At 34.2% G+C, this 20,575-nt stretch overlaps 1 protein-coding gene across 4 annotated transcripts in view; it reads left to right on the top strand.

Annotated features, from left to right (window-relative positions):
* Positions 1-20,575, top strand: part of LOC137037236 (RNA-binding motif, single-stranded-interacting protein 3-like) — a 42,989-nt gene that overhangs the window by 8,691 nt on the left and 13,723 nt on the right. For 2 of the 4 annotated variants that reach the window (XM_067411059.1, XM_067411057.1), the window contains 4 exons: positions 3,097-3,251; positions 6,649-6,707; positions 13,211-13,302; positions 20,171-20,328. In XM_067411059.1, the coding sequence (XP_067267160.1) occupies positions 3,097-3,251; positions 6,649-6,707; positions 13,211-13,302; positions 20,171-20,328 (464 nt within the window). The remainder of the gene's footprint in view (positions 1-3,096; positions 3,252-6,648; positions 6,708-13,210; positions 13,303-20,170; positions 20,329-20,575) is intronic. The other 2 variants (XM_067411060.1, XM_067411058.1) reach the window with 2 other exon arrangements.

The following is a 20,575-nucleotide window of genomic DNA, read 5'->3' as shown; positions in this document are numbered from 1 at the left end:
CCAGTTACGGAGTGAATTACAACACTACAAACTTTGATCTAAACTAAAAAAGACTGTGAACTTAATGGCTTTACTGAGAGAAAGAACTACATTCCTATGAAGCATTGGGAAGAGCATAATTAGTGGAGAAAGATAAAATTACTCAATTGAAAATGTTATAAAATATAAAAACTATATATTTTGATTATTGCTGATTTTATATATATATATATATATGGGTCATTGATAAATAAGGTTTTTAAAAGTGTAAAGAGATATAATTAATTCTGAAGTTTTATTAAGTGTTAACAATGAGATTATGTGGTTTTTATAATCAGTTAACACTGCTTTTGTCATTTTTTACAAGATGGACAAAAAGTCATTCAGTTTAACCAAAATTTCGGTTTTACCGAATTACACTTTTGGTTATACCGAATGACTATCTTTTCAAACAATGCTAACAGGCTGATATCTAGCAAAAGGACAATGAAATATTTTATATTTAGTGCAAGTTTTTAAAATATTACAACATTTTCCATGTTTTATAGCAGTTGTACCGAATGACCTGATCTGTGTATGATCAAGTGAATACATTAATTTTTCAAATAGTTAAGAGAGAGTTAGTTACTTTGCTTCACGACCATGTGGTCCTTTGCAGGTGTCTGAATGATGTCACCTGATATTGACCACATGACTTGATCAAAAATTGATATTGGTTACTCTGAATGACCTCAATGAAATTCATTTTTCAGACATTCTTTCTCATAACAAAGCAATGACTTTTACACATAATTTTAATATCATTTTGCACAATGTTGATATGTAATGTTATAAAATCATGCCAGAATAAAAAAAATATATTAATTTATTACATTTTAGATATTTTAATCACAAATTAAATGGCTGTATTTGCCTTTTGACGGTTAAACAGAATGACCTTTTGACACTCCAAAATGTTTAAAATACCTTTATATGTAGCAAATATAATTGAAACATTTTGGATTCAATAAAAGTTGGATGTCATATCTTTGTTTTTTTATTATTATCAAGGCCTTTGGACAAAAAAAAAAAAAAGACCCGTCACGTCATTTACCCATATATATATATATATATATATATATATATATATATATATATATATATATATATATATATATATATATATTTGAATACAATATTCAAGTATTTCGAAGCATAGGGAGACCGACTTGATTACTTACGGAAAAGGATTAGGGCCAGGCAATAATAAAAAATAAAACCATCTCGAGATTAAAGTTGTTACATTACAAGAAAAAAGTCTAAATAAAATGTTGAGAATAAACTCGTTAAATTACGAAAAAAAAATTTTTTTTTAAATTTCGAGAAAAAAGTTGAGATAAAATGTTGAGAATAAACTCGTTAAATTACGAGAAAAAAGTTGTTAGATTATAAGAACAAATTTGTTAAATTACAAGAAAAAGTCAAGATAAAATGTTGAGAATTAAGTCATTAAATTACGAGAAAAAAGTTGTTAAAGTATGAGAACAAATTCGTTAAATTATGAGGAAAAAAAAGTTGTTAAATTTCAAGAAAAAAGTCGACAAAATGTTGAGAATAAACTCGTTAAATTATGAGAAAAAAGTTGTTAGATTATAAGAACAAATTTGTTAAATTACAAGAAAAAGTCAAGATAAAATGTTGAGAATTAAGTCAATAAATTACGAGAAAAAAAGTTGTTAAATTTTTTTTTTTTTAAATTTCGAGAAAAAAGTTGAGATAAAATGTTGAGAATAAACTCGTTAAATTTTGAGAAAAAAAGTTGTTAGATTATAAGAACAAATTTGTTAAATTACAAGAAAAAGTCAAGATAAAATGTTGAGAATTAAGTCATTAAATTACGAGAAAAAAGTTGTTAAAGTATGAGAACAAATTCGTTAAATTATGAGGAAAAAAAAGTTGTTAAATTTCAAGAAAAAAGTCGACAAAATGTTGAGAATAAACTCGTTAAATTATGAGAAAAAAGTTGTTAGATTATAAGAACAAATTTGTTAAATTACAAGAAAAAGTCAAGATAAAATGTTGAGAATTAAGTCATTAAATTACGAGAAAAAAAGTTGTTAAATTATGAGAACAAATTCATTAAATAATGAGAAAAAAAAGTCGTTAAATTTCGAGAAAAAAGTCGAGATAAAATGTTGAATAAACTCATTAAATTACGAGAAAAAAGTCGTTAAATTATGAGAACAAATTCATTAAATAATGAGAAAAAAAAGTCGTTAAATTTCGAGAAAAAAGTCGAGATAAAATGTCGAATAAACTCATTAAATTATTTTATGAGTTTTTTCTCGAAATTGAACAACTTTAATCTCAAGATGGTTTTATTTTTTTATTATTGCTTGGCCCTAATCCTCTTCCGTAATTACTTGATTATGACTCGATAGTTTATATATAATATATAAGCTTATTTTTAATGCATTTGAACTCATCTTAACTCAATTTGAACTCGTACGCTGGTGCTGGATCATTGAGAATGTTTACTGAAATACACAAACGCCTCACAAAAGGACATTTCTCATGTCTTCTCAGCAGCATCTGTTTATTCTGTGTGTGTGTTTCAGTGTGTGGTGAATAAAGAGTAAAGTGAGCGGTTTGATCCTTACTGCCTCATTGTGTAAAGCTCCTGACCTTTAAAACAAAGCTAATCGGATGGGTGGGACGTACACATTCCTACAGACAGAGACGGCAGCCAAGAGAGAGCAAGAGATCGTGGGAGAGAGACAGAGACACGGGAATATGGTTAGGAAGTCTATTTCAGCCTGGATACATGATGCATGTGTATGTTAATGGTTTGGTCTGATCCTCCAATATAGACAGTAACTCATACTGCAGAAAGAAAAACGAGCAAATCTGTCTGATTTTCTGCTCTCCGATCCAGAAACACGATTTAACATGCAAAATATTGCATAAATATTAATCATTGTGCACCAGGACAGATTTAATAAACTCGTTATTAGATGCTCCAACTGGATATGTAAATAAAGGAGAAACGATTTTAATATGGATGATTATTGTGCGAGGAGCTCTGTATATTTTTCTTCAGAACCTTCAGGGTAACCACGCCTCCTCTCTGTCTAACAGCCGTATGCCCCGCCCCCTTATCCGATGGCCCCGCCCAGTCCAGGAAGCAGCAGCTGTAGTCAGAGTGCAGTGGAGCAGCTCAGCAAAACCAACCTGTATATACGAGGACTTCCACCTGGAACGACAGACCAGGACCTCATCAAACTCTGCCAACCGTGAGTGAACACACACACATGAACACACACACGCAAAGGTCGCACATCACACTAGTGACACCAAGCTTTTTGAAACCAATTATATGATATATTGGAAGCATGTCTTTGTATATCTAAAGTCTTTGCTACTTCATAGATGTACAGTTTCATTGTCTTCATGGTCATGCTTCAGTATTTTTGGATCATAGAAAGAGGAAGTTCTGTACGTTTCTGTAGGTGAAGTTAAATCTTCAACTTTTAATGAGACCGAGAGTGATGATACTCTGAAAAGCCTGTCTCACTGTCCCCACAGAACACACACACACACACACACACACACAAACAAACTCATACACAGTTTCCCAGCGGACACAAACAGTATGTCTGTAATGAGATGTGCTTATGGCACACACAATCCCTCATGAGGACAGTCTGTGTGTTTGGAGCTTGAAGGCATGTTCACACTCCAACACATCTTTAATGATTCCTGATACTTTAGATTTGTTCATATTTTTCTTATAGCCTGATGTTGATGGTTATCTTTATGGTTGCTTTTATGTGTTTATGTGACAGACTATCGTGATATTCTTTCATCACACAACAAGTCTTCATGAAACCAAAGCTGCGACCACTTATTGTGACATAATTATGAGGGAAGTTTTTATAAATCTATCAAATGAGAAAGAAAGTACACTGTAAAATGGTCACACTTTAGTTTAGGGTCCAATTCTCACTATTAACTATGACTTTTGCCTCCATAAACTCCTAATTACTGATTATTAATAGTTAGTAAGGTAGTTGTTAAGTTTAGGTATGGGGTAGGATTAAGGGATGTAGAATATGATTATGCAGAAAAAGGCATTAATATGTGTTTTATAAGTACTAATAAACAGCCAATATCCCAGAAACATGTATGCTAACTAGTTCATAGTGAGAATTGGACCCTAAACTAAAGTATCACCTGTAAAAACTGTTTTAATAAGATTATTGGTATATGTTTTACATGAAAATACTATTTCAGTCTTTTTACTTTAACATTTCACATTTAATTAAATGTTTTATATTTTTTAGTTTCCTTTTTTTTTTAATATTGTATATATTTAAAACATTAATAAATATACAAACCCGATTGCAAAAAAAGTTGGGACACTGAACAAATTGTGAATAAAAAAGGAATGCAATAATTTACAAATCTCTTAAACTTATATTTTATTCACAATAGAATATAGATAACATATCAAATGTTGAAAGAGAGACGTTTTTGAAATGTCATGCCAAATATTGGCTCATTTTGGATTTCATGAGAGCTACACATTCCAAAAAAGTTGGGACAGGTAGCAATAAGAGGCTGGAAAAGTTAAATGTACATATAAGGAACAGCTGGAGGACCAATTTGCAACTTATTAGGTCAATTGGCAACATGATTGGGTATAAAAAGAGCCTCTCAGAGTGGCAGTGTCTCTCAGAAGTCAAGATGGGCAGAGGATCACCAATTCCCCCAATGCTGTGGCCAAAAATAGTGGAGCAATATCAGAAAGGAGTTTCTCAGAGAAAAATTGCAAAGAGTTTGAAGTTATCATCAACTACAGTGCATAATATCATCCAAAGATTCAGAGAATCTGGAACAATCTCTGTGCGTAAGGGTCAAGGCCGGAAAACCATACTGGATCTTCGGGCCCTTAGACGGCACTGCATCACATACAGGAATGCTACTGTAATGGAAATCACAACATGGGCTCAGGAATACTTCCAGAAAACATTGTCAATGAACACAATCCACCGTGCCATTCGCCGTTGCCGGCTAAAACTCTATAGGTCAAAAAAGAAGCCGTATCTAAACATGATCCAGAAGCGCAGGCGTTTTCTCTGGGCCAAGGCTCATTTAAAATGGACTGTGACAAAGTGGAAAACTGTTCTGTGGTCAGATGAATCAAAATTTGAAGGTCTTTTTGGAAAACTGGGATGCCATGTCATCCGGACTAAAGAGGACAAGGACAACCCAAGTTGTTATCAGCGCTCAGTTCAGAAGCCTGCATCTCTGATGGTATGGGGTGGCATGAGTGCGTGTGGCATGGGCAGCTTACACATCTGGAAAGGCACCATCAATGCTGAAAGGTATATCCAAGTTCTAGAACAACATGTGCTCCCATCCAGACGTCGTCTCTTTCAGGAAAGACCTTGCATTTTCCAACATGACAATGCCAGACCACATACTGCATCAATTACAACATCATGGCTGCGTAGAAGAAGGATCCTGATACTGAAATGGCCAGCCTGCAGTCCAGACCTAAGACAGTTGAGCAACTAAAAGCCTGTATTAGACAAGAATGGAACAACATTCCTATTCCTAAACTTGAGCAACTTGTCTCCTCAGTCCCCAGACATTTGCAGACTGTTATAAAAAGAAGAGGGGATGCCACACAGTGGTAAACATGGCCATTTTTTGAGATGTGTTGATGCCATGAAATTTAAAATCAACTTATTTTTCCCTTAAAATGATACATTTTCTCAGTTTAAACATTCGATATGTCATCTATGTTGTATTCTGAATAAAATATTGAAATTTGAAACTTCCACATCATTGCATTCTGTTTTTATTCACAATTTGTACAGTGTCCCAACTTTTTTGGAATCGGGTTTGTATATATAGAACATATAAATCATTCACAATAAGACCAGTGACATACATAAAGAAAATAAATAGGGTCAGTTTGGATTTCATTCCTACTTTAAAAGGTTACACTCTCTCTCTCTCTCTCTCTCTCTCTCTCTCACACACACACACACACACACACACACACACACACACACACACACACACACACACACACATTGTGCTGTTAACAGTGTTTCCAGTGCTGTGGGAAATGGCACAATTATCCCTGCTGGAGAAAAGATGACAGACTGAAACACACTGACACTGTTGAGTTTATTTATATACACACACACGCTGAGTTCACAAGTTCACACTCACATTCTGACTGAACTACACAAGCTATACAGACGTATTTACAATACACAACATTTAGTGTGCATGTGAAAGAGATTCAGACTCAAACAGGATTGTGATTACAAGATACAGCTGCAAAAACAGCCAGTGCAGTTGTAGAAATCATCACGAATAACTAACTTCTGACTGTTTTGGGTGAAAAAAAGCTTTATTAACACCATAAATGATTTCAAGAGAGTAATAAAATTGTAAGTTGCTTGAAGTTTCTGCTAAATGCATAAAAGTTCTGGTTAAATGTGCAAATAAAGCAGGAAAACGAGACGCCTGTGAGAACTGCAGCTACACAAACAAACCCTAATCTCACCCTAAGTTGTGAATGTGCAAGTGTAAACTATAAAAATACTCACAATGTTCTTGGATTGATGTTTTATCAATGTCTGATAATGTTTGTCATTTCTATCCTCACAGATATGGGAAAATCGTATCTACTAAGGCCATCCTGGACAAGAACACAAACCAGTGTAAAGGTACACGACTGTTTTTATATTTTTATTATATAATGTTAAACAGATTATGTGGCCGTCGCTCTAGGGATGGTCAACTACTGATTGGTGGACTTGTTTATCTAGATGATTTTTGGTTGTTTTAGCTTTAATTCGTTTTTGAGCACCAATAATGTGATTATTTCCCATAATCAGAGTAAGATGTTCACAAGACACGCACAGATCACACGAGGAACACAAACTCAAGTGAAAAGAGCACAAACTTTTGCAGTAAAGTTTGCATGACACAGCAAGCCTCTTCACTCGCGTTTAAATGCACTTTTCATTATTCTGCATTAATTTGAGCGAAGTATTGCATAAACATGAGGGAAAGTTTATTGCCTAAATCTCATTATAGTCTCATTATGAGCTTCACTTCTCATCTGCATCTGTAAGTCTCTGTTATGTGTAAGGAGGAGAATGATAGTTTGTGCAGTTATAGATGTCTATTAGTTGTTCATCGGTCAGTTACACTATTAAAGTGATGTTTTAGTTGTTTATTCAACATCTCGCAGCATGAATTTTGAGTTTTTATGATGTGCCCTTGTTTGAACACATCACGACACCCATTTTATACTATTTACTGGTTTATTATACCTGAATATATCAACTTCTAAGTCATTCTACACTTCTGTTAATGTTCATTTTGTCTGCTTTTTATCATCAGGGTTTGTGAAACTTTCATCATAAGAGTTCTTTTAGTGTTTGTCTTCGCAGTCTGCGAATAATATTTGCAATATTTGAAAATAAAAATTGAATAACTGAAATTATTTGCACTGTTTGGATATGTGTTTTATGTTTTGCATTTGAATCATATTTGATCTATCAGGCTTTTATGGCTCATATCATCTGATATAGTGAGAAAAAACAAGTTTATTCAGAGGCACAAACTGAGAAAACATGCAGTTTGGCGCAGATGCTGATATTTATATGGACAAAAAGTGATGAACTTTTGATGTAAATGAATGAGATCTTTATAACAGTACAGCAGATACTGACATAAAATGCATAATAATATCAATATCTTACAATAATATGCCTTAGTAAGATGATATTTAAATGCTTAGTGTTATGATCAAAGCTCTGTAGTTTTTAAACATATAATATAATGCAATGCAATGCAGTGATTGAGACATGAACAAATAAACCTTCCTCAAAAGCCTGATGATCATATTTGATGATTTTTCTAATAAACCTGCTTCATTCCAGTTGAAATAATGCTAACAATATCAAAGTTATTCTTGCATTTACTTGATAAAATCAGCAGAGATTTGACAGCAGAAAGACATGATGCACGAGCTGAAGGAGGACGTTTGTATAATTATACTAAAAGACTTTTACTTGATAAAAGAGTCTAAACTATCAATCAGAGACAGAATGACTGGAGGAGATTGTGTGCGACAGGTTTATCAGTGAAGTTTTGATCATTTACAGTCTTTTGCGTATCAAATATGATACAGTACTCTAGGGGTGACCCTGAATAGTCGACGATTCGAATCTCAGATAGGAGGAGCCTGATTCGACTACCAATCTCACATGATCAAAAAAACTTATGATGCAAGTTGTGCCAACAACAACAAACACTGCGGCGCGCTTCTGCTGGCCAACGAGCTGACTAGTAGGTAGGGTAGCTACAAGCGATTTCAAACTATTTCAGCCGGATGTAATTTGATTTTTGGATGCTGTTAGTGTTTAGCTAAAAAGACTGCCAATCCAGTTTAGCGTTTATTGTCTCTGCAGTTAAAAAGACAAGCTGACAATTCTAGCTATACTTTCGTTATTTTAATAATTTCTTTAATTTTAATTTAATTATTGATCCCTCATCTAATTTAACTATTTGTGGCTTGTGTTTTGAACATGTTCCCCTGCACTTCAGGCATTTTGCAGTTTGACTTGATCATATTTCATTTTTTTAATTACACTCTAAAAAATGCTGGGTTAAAAACAACCCAAGTTGGGTTGAAAACGTACAAACCCAGCAATTGGGTTGTTTTAACTCAGTGGTTGGGTTAAATGTTTGCTCAATCTGCTGGGTAGTTTTATTTAACTCAACTATTGTTTGAAAATTACTGTATTGCTTAATTAAAATTAACCCAAAGTATGTTGGAAATGAACATTTATTAATGTTCAATGAATAATTATTAAACAATAAACATTTATTAAATTGCTTATTAATAAATTTATATTAATAAAATATTAAAGCGTATTAATAAACATTCACCTTTTGTCTATTACTGTTGTCTCTAATTGCATCTGGTTTTTCATTTCCCAACTATTTTGGGTTCATTTTAAGCTAGCCATATAGCAATTTTTAAATAATAGTTGGTTTAAATAAAACTACCCAGCAGGTTGGGCTAACATTTAACCCAACCGCTGGGTTAAAACAACCCAATTGCTGGGTTTGTCCATTTTCAACCCAACTTGGGTTGTTTTTAACAGCATTTTTTAGAGTGTAGGCTTTTTTTATTAGAACAGTATATTTTGTTCTAATTCAATTCTGTAAATTAATGTTTGATTAAATAATTATAATTTAATTAATTTCATTTTTTGTTTTGGTGCATCAATGTTGCGCTGTAGATTAGTTAACGCTTGCTCTCACAGACAATTTAGCCGATTTAATTTGATTTGCCGACATATGAAATGTATATCTATCTGCAGTGTGGCCTTTCTGCAGTTATAATATATATATTTTAAAGTTTATTGATCCAAAATGTTTTATTCATTTTCTTCTATATCTTTGAGTGGTGTTCTGTACATCGTGGCTGTGAATATTTATCCACGTTGCCTTTCATTTGTTTAAAAAAGATAAAATCATTGTCAGTTTCGTCTATCACTTGACAGGCAGTTTGGTCGGTTTATTAGAAAGATGTTTCTCTGTGCTGTGCGTGAAAGAAAATAACAGTTGTCTTAAGCCGCGGGTAGGCTATAGGCCTTACTTTAATTTTTCGACTATCAGTCGAATATAGGCAATCGGATTCGACTATGTAAATCCGTAGTCGAGGACACCCCTACAGTACTCTTTGTAGGGTAATCTAGCCCTTCTATAACTCTTAAAGCTTTCCACTCATATTATTTTTTCCCTAGTGTGTCCATGAGGAAGGATTTGAGGATTTGATGTGTGAAGAGGGTCTTATAACCTACTTCCTCTCTAATTAAACCTTCATCTCTCCTGGATAACGGGCTGCCGCTGACGGCTTTAATCCAAAGACCGTGCATATGTGCGCGGGTGTGTGTGTGTGTGTGTACGCATTTAATCTGCCATGAAATTTTAATTAACACCAGTGTGACCCTTATCTGCTGATACAGCCCTGAGAATGAAGGTGTGACGGAAAATAAAGGACCAGTGAGGGATTGTGGGAAAGAGCGATCGCTCATAAATATCTCATAACTCATTAATCAGGTTTGCGGGTTTCCTCTCGGCTCGCTGATGGATGAGGTCAGGAAAATTGGGGAACGCGAAGGAGGAAAGTGAAGTCGGAGCAGAAAACGAAGGGTTGTTGCCAAGGAGACGAGCGTATGAAGGGTTTAATGCGAGATGATTCCCGAGGGTCTTCAGGTGTTTCTCGAACGCCTCTTGGTTAAAGGTGATCAGATAATGGAAAGCGCGTTTAGTTAGTCTGGGTTTTCCTGAGCGCAGCTTCACAAAGTTTGACTGCTTCTTTAGACATGATGCGCTCGAGGATCAGGCAGTGGCGTGTTTAGGTTATTGGGGGCCCTAAGCAAATCTTCCCGTGATCGTGTTCCCGGCTGTCAATTTTCTATGCACATTTAAGTGTGCAACTATTGTTAACAATAATGGAAAGATTAGGCTTATCACTATGTCACAATATCACCCTGTATCACTTTCTGTTTTGCAGAATTTCTTGTCATCATAGTTATGCATTTTGTTTCAATATCAGTTATTTTGGATATACTGTATATCAGGTAGACTCTAAAAAATAAAACATAAAAAATATGTTTACGTTTTCCACTAGAATTTTTAACCTAAGCCAATTGGGAGAATTACATTAATTCAAAGCAATATTTTGAGTTGATCCAACATAATGTTGTAAGTAAGGTGAAGACGTTTTTTTGCCGCAATAAAAACACATTTCTAAGTAACATGAACTTAATTGTCAACATGATGCAACTATTTAAGTTGATCCAACATAATGTTTTAAGTAAGGTGAAGACGCAAGGTTTTGGACACAATAAGATGCATTTCTAAGTTACATGAACGTACTAAGCACCATGATGGTAAATCTCCAAAAACCCACATTAACAGAAACTCTTCTAAATTAGCATAACAAAACACTAATTACTGCTAAATCTCCCTTACCAGTAATCTTGTGCAAAAAACATTATATAGCACTTCATTTTAGCATTTACTCTCCCTTTCAAGTGCCATTGGCAAAGCATGATGGGAAATATAAATCCTAGCCCAGTTTCACTTAACTTAAGTTCGTCTAAATTAAAAGAAGTGTTCATACAACTCAAAACAGTGAAACACGTTTACACGTCATCATATTGTATTTTACATTAACAGAACTTAAAATTAAATACATTTTTGATCAACTGAAAATGTTAAACTATGACAAGTCATGATAGTATATTGAATCAATAGGCATAATTTGTGTGTCATGCAAGCTCAATAAAATAACAATTACAAGTAAAAAGTCTAACAGCATTTCAGAACTTGATTTTTTATTTCACAACAATATATATATTTAAGTAATGACTAAAGGTCACCTGAATTAGTTTTTAGAGTGTACAGCACATGGCACATTTTCTCACGAAAAAACAAATCTCTCAACTAATGCTGTAAAATATACATGGGAATCAGTTGGTACTACATTAATATTGTAGGTTAAAATTAACTTAAATGTATACAAACTTAAATTACACTTAAGGAAATTTTTATAATAATAAAGTTGGTAGTACTAACTTTAAAATGATTTCTACTCCAATTCGTTTTTTGAAATATAAACATTTAAATTGGCTATCAAATTGATTTATTCAAACATGCATTATATGTTATTAAAGAACATTAAAAAATATAATTAATAGGCTATGTAATATGGTGAATATATTAAGCTAAATGCTCCTCTCTAGAGTTCATTTTTCTTGCTGACTAACGAGTTTATGGTCATGATGAATAGGTTTGTTCTGAGGTAAATGTGACGTTACGTTTGTTGTTTACCAGCATTTTATTAACGTCTTTTCTGCCTATGAAACAATGATTGAGCTTGATTACACAAAACATGATATGGATTTAGATAAGTTGATCTGTATATTTTAACATACCTTTAGTTGTTAATTCATGTTTATTTTGCGCTGTAACTGTTCAGTTTTGATCAGTTCAGGCTGCTGCTTCACTAGAACTGAGGCGTCATGTCACATTATAGAGCGGCAAATCCGCATCCTCGCACTTTTTATATTATCCATATTTTCCAAAAATACTTCTTAAGAATGTTCTTAAGAAGAATGCAAGATTTTGGGGGAAAAAATCTCCTTTTTTTGTGATTAATTTATTGGGTTATTTCAAATTAATTGTTGCAATTAAGCATCAAAAATCAACACATCACACTAGCTAGCAATGATTGGTCATGATTAATTATGCTTAATGTGATTTTTTTATTTTTTATTTTTTTTATTTATTTTTTAATTTGAAGTTCAGTAACAACTCTACAAAAATGAGTCAAATAGGGACCTCATTTTTAATTTTACACTATAATTATGACAATTTTTGGCAGCATTCAGCACAAATGAGAGCGGCCATATGCATAAATATTCATAAGAAAGTAAGAAATGTTCAAAAAAAAAATTATCTTAGGATGTCATTTTCTTTTTCAGAAAAAATAGGATGTTCTTAAAAATATTTTAGAAATTAAGATTTTTTTTATCTGAATGTACTTAAGATTTTTAGAAATATCTGATTGTATGAACATTGCATATATTGTATATATTACTCATTGTTAGTTAGTGCATTAACTAATGTTAACTAATTAAACCTTGTAAAGTAGCTAGGTGTAATGATCACAACAATTAACTCAAATAAACAACCCAATAAACAAATGAAATATCTTACCACTGTAACATTTATGACACATTGCGTCACTTTAAAAAGTTATTTACAATGATTTTTATTTTCAAGAATTTAAATTGGGTTTTATCTTAAGAATTATTGTTTAAGTCTTAACATTTGCTTGTGCAGGTCTTAAAAAAAATCTTAAAAAGTCTTAACAAAAAAAGATAAGACAAGTTGAATGCCATCCACTTTAAGAAGTTATTTACGATGATTTACAAAGATTTTCAAGTATTTAAACTCGAATAATCTTAAGAAAAAATATACAAACACTCTTAAGAAGTATTTTTGGGAATATTAGAATGTTTCGTGATTGATCAGAATCAGTGAACTGTTGCTTTACATGTCAGTCAGATGGTCTCTTCCTGTTTAAGACTTGATGTCGGTCATGTGACTTCACATTAACGCTCTGCTGTGTCTGTAGGTTATGGTTTCGTGGACTTCGACTGTCCGGCAGCGGCACAGAAGGCTGTTTTGTCTCTGAAGGCCTCCGGTGTGCAAGCGCAGATGGCAAAGGTAAGACATCTTCATCCCTTCATCATCCTCACGGCTGTAACTAAAGATTTTATGAGCTGTTTTATCTTCTGCACTTTCAAACAGACATTTGATGTGTTTAAAAATATGAATGTTTCATGCACCAACACGAAGGTCATGGGTTCGATTCCCAGGAGTGAACTGATAGTAGTATAACATGAACACAGTGTCGTTTTGACATATTTATCTGTTTTTCCTCATGATGTTTTGTCCCTCAGAAACAGAAGTTGCACTAGTCTTTTCTTCTCTATTGTGGCGTCTGTCAGAGTGAAATGCTTTGCAAACAAGAACAAATGTAGGACGAGGCTTGACTTTGTCTGTAGGGAATTGATTGGATGATTGTGGTTTGCTATTGTGCTATGACTTTCCTCCTTTGTGAGCTTTATAAAATCTGCACTTTCTGTCTCTCTCGTTACTGTTTGACAGTTGAGTCGGGTGTTAATTAGTTGGTCTAACAGATTCTTTCCTCTGTTTCTCAGACACACACACAGAATCAGGTGATGTGTCTCTAAATGCAGCTCTCATTCTCACAGTGTCTCTTCACTGACAGGACTCAAGCTTCTCATCAAACGCACAGAGGTTTAGTTTGTAATGTATGTAAACAGATCTGATTCATTCTGAATCTGCCGTCTGATAGAAACCGGTGCATGTAAACACAGTCACAAAGTTCCTGCAGCTTCTTAAAAACTCGTTCGGTTTGATCAGATTTAAGGGTGTAAAATACATATGAATTTAAACATCTTAAATGGCATAATAAATTTGGGGATGGAAAAACAGGAAATGCTATATGGCCTAATTTTCCTTATTATTTAAGTAAATAAATGTATATTTCAAAGTAAAAATGCAGTATATAGGTTTGCGGTTTCAGCAGCTCAGTAAATAACACACATTTATGCCAAACGATTGATTTATTATTGATGAATTATGATCATGTTTACATTTATATATGTTGTAGATAGCTGTAAGAAGCATATTTTCTCTCCCACATCTTTAATGCATAGACATTTCAAAATAAGAGTCCTGGTGTATTTTGGGCTTGTTTATAATGTAAAGTCCCATTTAATGCACAAAATCTAAATCTATCAGTCAACCTAATTTGTATGTATTGGTACTTCACTGCACATGCAAATATTGTCTAGAATTTGCTACATCCCAATTTGCATACAATATGTCTAAATATTATGCAAAATTAGAGTTAGTGTGTCCGAAATTGTATTTCAAAGTTACAGTAGCTACTTTATCTGGTTAGGATCTGAAGTGCAGATCCATGCTAATATTACCCACAGCCCATTGCGCATTACACAAAGATTCAATTAGAACTACAAACTACAAATAAAACCTGTTAAACTACAAACATGGTGGATAGACTGATGGTTAAGTAGAGAGGTTTAGATAAAGGTGTTTGATTGATTAATAATCAGTATCTAACATGTTGAAATGAAAACATGTTTATTGAATGTTATCCACATTATATTTCATCTGCAACAGCATTGTGAACTTTTATAAAGATACGTTAAGTTGAATGTGGAGGATTTTAACTGTGACAGACCAGTTTAAACGCTGACAGGATGCACTTATACTACTTTGTCATAATTGACGCACTTAGTTGTCTTAAAACTTGCCTACTCTTCTGCTACACAAAATATGTACTTTTTCTTCGATAGAGCATAGTATAAGTAGGCGAATTAGGATGCTGTGACTGTTTTTCTGTTGAATGTTTAATTAAGTAACAGAATCTGCAATACATGATTTATTTTGAGATTTTTTAGGTTTGTTCTGCAGGGATATATGGTAATTTTATTTGTGCAGATCATAAAAAAATATAAAAAAAAAAACATTATTGACTTTTGAAGAATTTGATCTCTTAAGAAAAAAAGATATGAATATTCATAAGTATTTTTGGAAATACAAAGCAAGAAAATTTCTCCTCATCTCTAGCGCGCTTCCTAATCTAGTTGTCAAATAAACCTTGGCATTGTGCATTATGAAAATTACTGGTTCTTTGATGAATTGTTTTTGTTTGAAATTGAAGTCTCTTTGGATAAATGCATAAATATGAATGTACATTTAATTAAAAAAATCTCTGCAGAAACCCTCTATTAAGATGATTCAGAGAGTGTGTTTCTGAACTCAGACTGAGATTGATCTGTAATTAGAGCAGCGAGGCAGGAGAACCCAATCCCATAATGCATCTCTCTCCTCTGGTATCACAACTCCCTCTCATTGCCCTTCAAAACTTACCGTCTGTTCCAGATCTGAGCCAGATGGCATCAGCGGAAAAGGAAAGTTGTTCAGAGCTGGAGAAAGTTATTGTAATTTTTGTTTAGAATAACTTTCTGATAAATCACTCACAGTAGCAGCAGGAACACACACGTAGACTGAGTCAGTTTTGGTTTCACGTTAGCTTAAATATTGATATTTCACTTTTGTTTCCTGCAATATTTCTTCAGTTAAGTTTCTCGCTATCAGTTCGCTAATCTAATGATAATGAGATGCTAATCAAATGTAAATATCCCCACTCACCTGAATTGCCAGGAAGATCCGCTGCTCATTAGGCCGTGTTTTCCATAGGAAAACAGATTTGTATCCACGCTATTCCCATGAAGCTTTGTGTGAATTATGCATCATCGAGCACACTGTGAACAATCAGCAAGTATCGTGAGATACTAAACTAAAGTATACATGTGTATTTTGCATTGATTGTAAGACTTGCGCTGCCATAAAAAGACTGAAAGACTGTGAAAGTGTCTATTTGAGGGAGATCTCATAGTTTTACTGTAGTAATGATGATTTAGATGCTTACGATGGCAGTTTTTGTGTGGGTTATTTTTGCATATTAATGTTTATGATAATGTTTTTGAGTAAATGTATTCTGCCTGTTGTTGACATGCACTGAACAGACCTCTAGAGAACACACACAAACATATAATTTCACATGTATACATAAACACACACCGTTGCCGTGGAAACAGCTGTTTATGGGATGAGTGGGAGGAGTTATAACAGGCTCTGAAAGATGCACTGCGTCTGAAATCACATACTGTATAGTTGGTACTAGATTAAAAAAGTATGTTCTAGATAGTATTTGTGTGTGTAGTATGAATGAAATTTGTCACTGTCATGTGACCTGTGGCATTGCTTCACTGACATTCACAAATCCTCTCCCATGGCCTCATGGGATAGTAAAGAGTCCATCAAATGCACACTTCAGAATATTATCAGAGGTAGTAGGTCATCCGGGGACTTTTTGTATGGACTTTTTTATATCTATATAGTATGGAAGTAGGCATATTTGAACACAGTGATTGTTTGTTACTTTAAATAAAATAAACTTTAACTCAAATAAAATTGTTGTATAAGCTGAAGAGACACTAATTGAAACATAACAAAAAATAATTAAAAACACCACGTTTCAAAAAACACCAGATGTTTTTCTCAGGAGAAACATGTGAGGAAACTTTGCTGTCTGCTGTAAGAAGAAATGCCAGAGAAGCAGACATGTCTCTCATGCTTCATCTCTCCAATTAACTGTTGCCGCCTGATTCTTATTAGTGTAGTTACAGCAGCAGGGGCTTCTGGGAAACTGAAGGTCTAATCTAAGGCTATAAAGGAAGTTTTCTAAACATGGTGTGTACAGAAGAGGATATTGAGAACATGGAGCGTTTGATACAGACAGGATGAGAGGATATGAAACGTGGGATCTTAACCGCTTTGTTAAGCTGTGATCGAGATCTGAGTCGCTGGTCACATGATCAGACTCATTATTTGTCTAATTTCTAAAGGCATATTAAACAACAAACGTGCACAGAACGGGTTTCCCACAATAATCAGAGCGTCGGGAAGACCATATGTGTGGAGTCCAAGTGTGTGTTTATGTTTGTTTACACAACAGGATGAAACACACACACACACACACACTGCCAGGCACGTCTGTTTCCTGTGCAATCCTTCCAAAACATGAAACACATTGAATATGTACATGCCAGACACAGACGGAGATGGACACACACATACACTTGCACATGCATATGAATACATACAGTACAATAAACATTCTGTGTGTGTGTGTGTGTGTGTGTGTGTGTGGCTTCATGGGTTAGAAGGACCATAACACACGTGTGACAGATGTAGTACAACATGTCACACTTTTTAGTCCACACTTCATATAAATTAATGAATATATATATATATATATATATATATATATATATATATATATATATATATATATATATATATATATATATATAAATAAATTAATATTAATTATATTTTATTATATTAAATAATTTTCATTCATATATTTTTATTAATTAAATAAACTAATTATAATATATTATTTAATAATATTAATGATCTATATTATATGTAATTCCTAAAGTATTTAAATTATATTTCTTGAATTACAAACCCGATTCAAAAAAAGTTGGGACACTGTACAAATTGTGAATAAAAACAGAATGCAATGATGTGGAAGTTTCAAATTTCAATATTTTATTCAGAATACAACATAGATGACATATCGAATGTTTAAACTGAGAAAATGTATCATTTTAAGGGAAAAATAAGTTGATTTTAAATTTCATGGCATCAACACATCTCAAAAAATTTGGGACAAGGTCATGTTTACCACTGTGTGGCATCCCCTCTTCTTTTTATAACAGTCTGCAAACGTCTGGGGACTGAGGAGACAAGTTGCTCAAGTTTAGGAATAGGAATGTTGTCCCATTCTTGTCTAATACAGGCTTCTAGTTGCTCAACTGTCTTAGGTCTTCTTTGTCGCATCTTCCTCTTTATGATGCGACAAATGTTTTCTATGGGTGAAAGATCTGGACTGCAGGCTGGCCGTTTCAGTACCCGGATCCTTCTTCTACGCAGCCATGATGTTGTAACTGATGCAGTATGTGGTCTGGCATTGTCATGTTGGAAAATGCAAGGTCTTCCCTGAAAGAGACGACGTCTGGATGGGAGCATATGTTGTTCTAGAACTTGGATATACCTTTCAGCATTGATGGTGCCTTTCCAGATGTGTAAGCTGCCCATGCCACACGCACTCATGCAACCCCATACCATCAGAGATGCAGGCTTCTGAACTGAGCGCTGATGACAACTTGGGTTGTCCTTGGCGTCCCATTTTTCCAAAAAAACTTAAATTTTGATTCGTCTGACCACAGAACAGTTTTCCACTTTGCCACAGTCCATTTTAAATGAGCCTTGGCCCAGAGAAAACGCCTGCGCTTCTGGATCGTGTTTAGATACGGCTTCTTTTTTGACCTATAGAGTTTTAGCCGGCAACGGCGAATGGCACGGTGGATTGTGTTCACCGAAAATGTTTTCTGGAAGTATTCCTGAGCCCATGTCGTGATTTCCATTACAGTAGCATTCCTGTATGTGATGCAGTGCCGTCTAAGGGCCCGAAGATCCAGTGTGGTTTTCCGGCCTTGACCCTTACGCACAGAGATTGTTCCAGATTCTCTGAATCTTTGGATGATATTATGCACTGTAGATGATGATAACTTCAAATTCTTTGCAAATTTTCTGTGAGAAACTCCTTTCTGATATTGCTCCACTATTTTCAACTATGCTGCAGCATTGGGGGGAATTGGTGATCCTCTGCCCATCTTGACTTCTGAGAGACACTGCCACTCTGAGAGGCTCTTTTTATACCCAATCATGTTTCCAATTGACCTAATAAGTTGCAAATTGGTCCTCCAGCTGTTCCTTATATGTACATTTAACTTTTCCGGCCTCTTATTGCTACCTGTCCCAACTTTTTTGGAATGTGTAGCTCTCATGAAATCCAAAATGAGACAATATTTGGCATGACATTTCAAAATATCTCACTTTCAACATTTGATATGTTATCTATATTATATTGTGAATAAAATATAAGTTAATGAGATTTGTGAATTATTGCATTCCTTTTTTATTCACAATTTATACAGTGTCCCAAATTTTTTGGATTCGGGTTTGTAATTTTTTTTTTTTTTAATATGTACATGTTTTTGATGATGCTGAAAATTCAGCTTAGATCACAGGAATAAATTACATTTTACAAAAATGTTCACATACTTTAAAGCTTTAAATTGTAATAATAATTCACAACATAACTGTATTTTTTATGAAATACATGCAGCCTTGATGAGCAGAAGAGATTGCTTAGAGACATTAACAAATCTTAATTATTATTTCAAACTTTTGTATATTTATTAAATTATTAAATTAAAATGTTAATTTTATTATAATTGTATGTATTGTATCAGGTATTTGAAGCCAATATATTAAACTACTTCTAGAGAAAACAAGCATTTGCATAATTGACCATCAAGTTTCTAAGAGACAGACCTGTGACAACTAGCCCCGGCGTTGCTTACTGCAATATTCAGCTGTACTCTCACACACACACACACACACACACACACACACACACACACACACACACACACACACACACACACACACACACACACACACACAGGCTTCAGTGGCAGTGTAATTTACTCCATGGCAGTGAAGCGTGTTTGACTCACTATTAAAGGACATTAACGTGACAGAGGAGCTTTATGTGCTGTCAGCCTGCTGTCAGTGTCTCTCAGTGCTGTTTATTAGTGTTTATTAGTGTGTGTTGGTCTGTCAGTGTGAGTCGAACCCTGATCCTTCATCACAAACTCACATTCTCACACAGTTACACACATGTTCATGTTCTCACACTACTGACACAATCAAATATTTGTCATCATGCATGATTTTGTGAATCATACAATGCAACAAAACCACATTATGTTTGATAAATTGTAATCTTTCAAACTTAAGTCTCATGAATGATCTGTGTGTGTCTGTGTGTCTGTAGCAGCAGGAGCAGGACCCCACTAACCTGTACCTGTCTAATCTGCCCGTCTCTATGGATGAACAGGAGCTGGAGGCGGTGCTTCGACCCTTCGGTCATGTGATCTCCACACGGATATTGCGAGATGCCTGCGGCATGAGCAGAGGCGTCGGCTTCGCCAGGTAAACCACCGCTGAGTGTGTGTTTGTGTTAACACCTCAGTAAACAAGTATTTAATAGAGTTTAAATAAGGTGTTTTCAGGACATTGATTTATTCTGTGCTAATGAGGCTCAACTAAACCCTCCTCAGCTCCAGCTTCTGACTGATACAGACTCTCATGAACAATTCATTTGAGTCTCAGGACATTAGGATGTGTTTGTGAAGATATTGGGTCACTTTCAGGATTTTATAAAGAATATATAATAATT

The sequence above is a fragment of the Chanodichthys erythropterus genome, chromosome 15, assembly GCF_024489055.1.
Source record: "Chanodichthys erythropterus isolate Z2021 chromosome 15, ASM2448905v1, whole genome shotgun sequence".
Lineage (NCBI taxonomy): Eukaryota > Metazoa > Chordata > Actinopteri > Cypriniformes > Xenocyprididae > Chanodichthys > Chanodichthys erythropterus.
The sequence above is the reverse complement of the archived record's forward strand: the minus strand, read 5'-3'. Positions and strand labels throughout refer to the sequence as shown.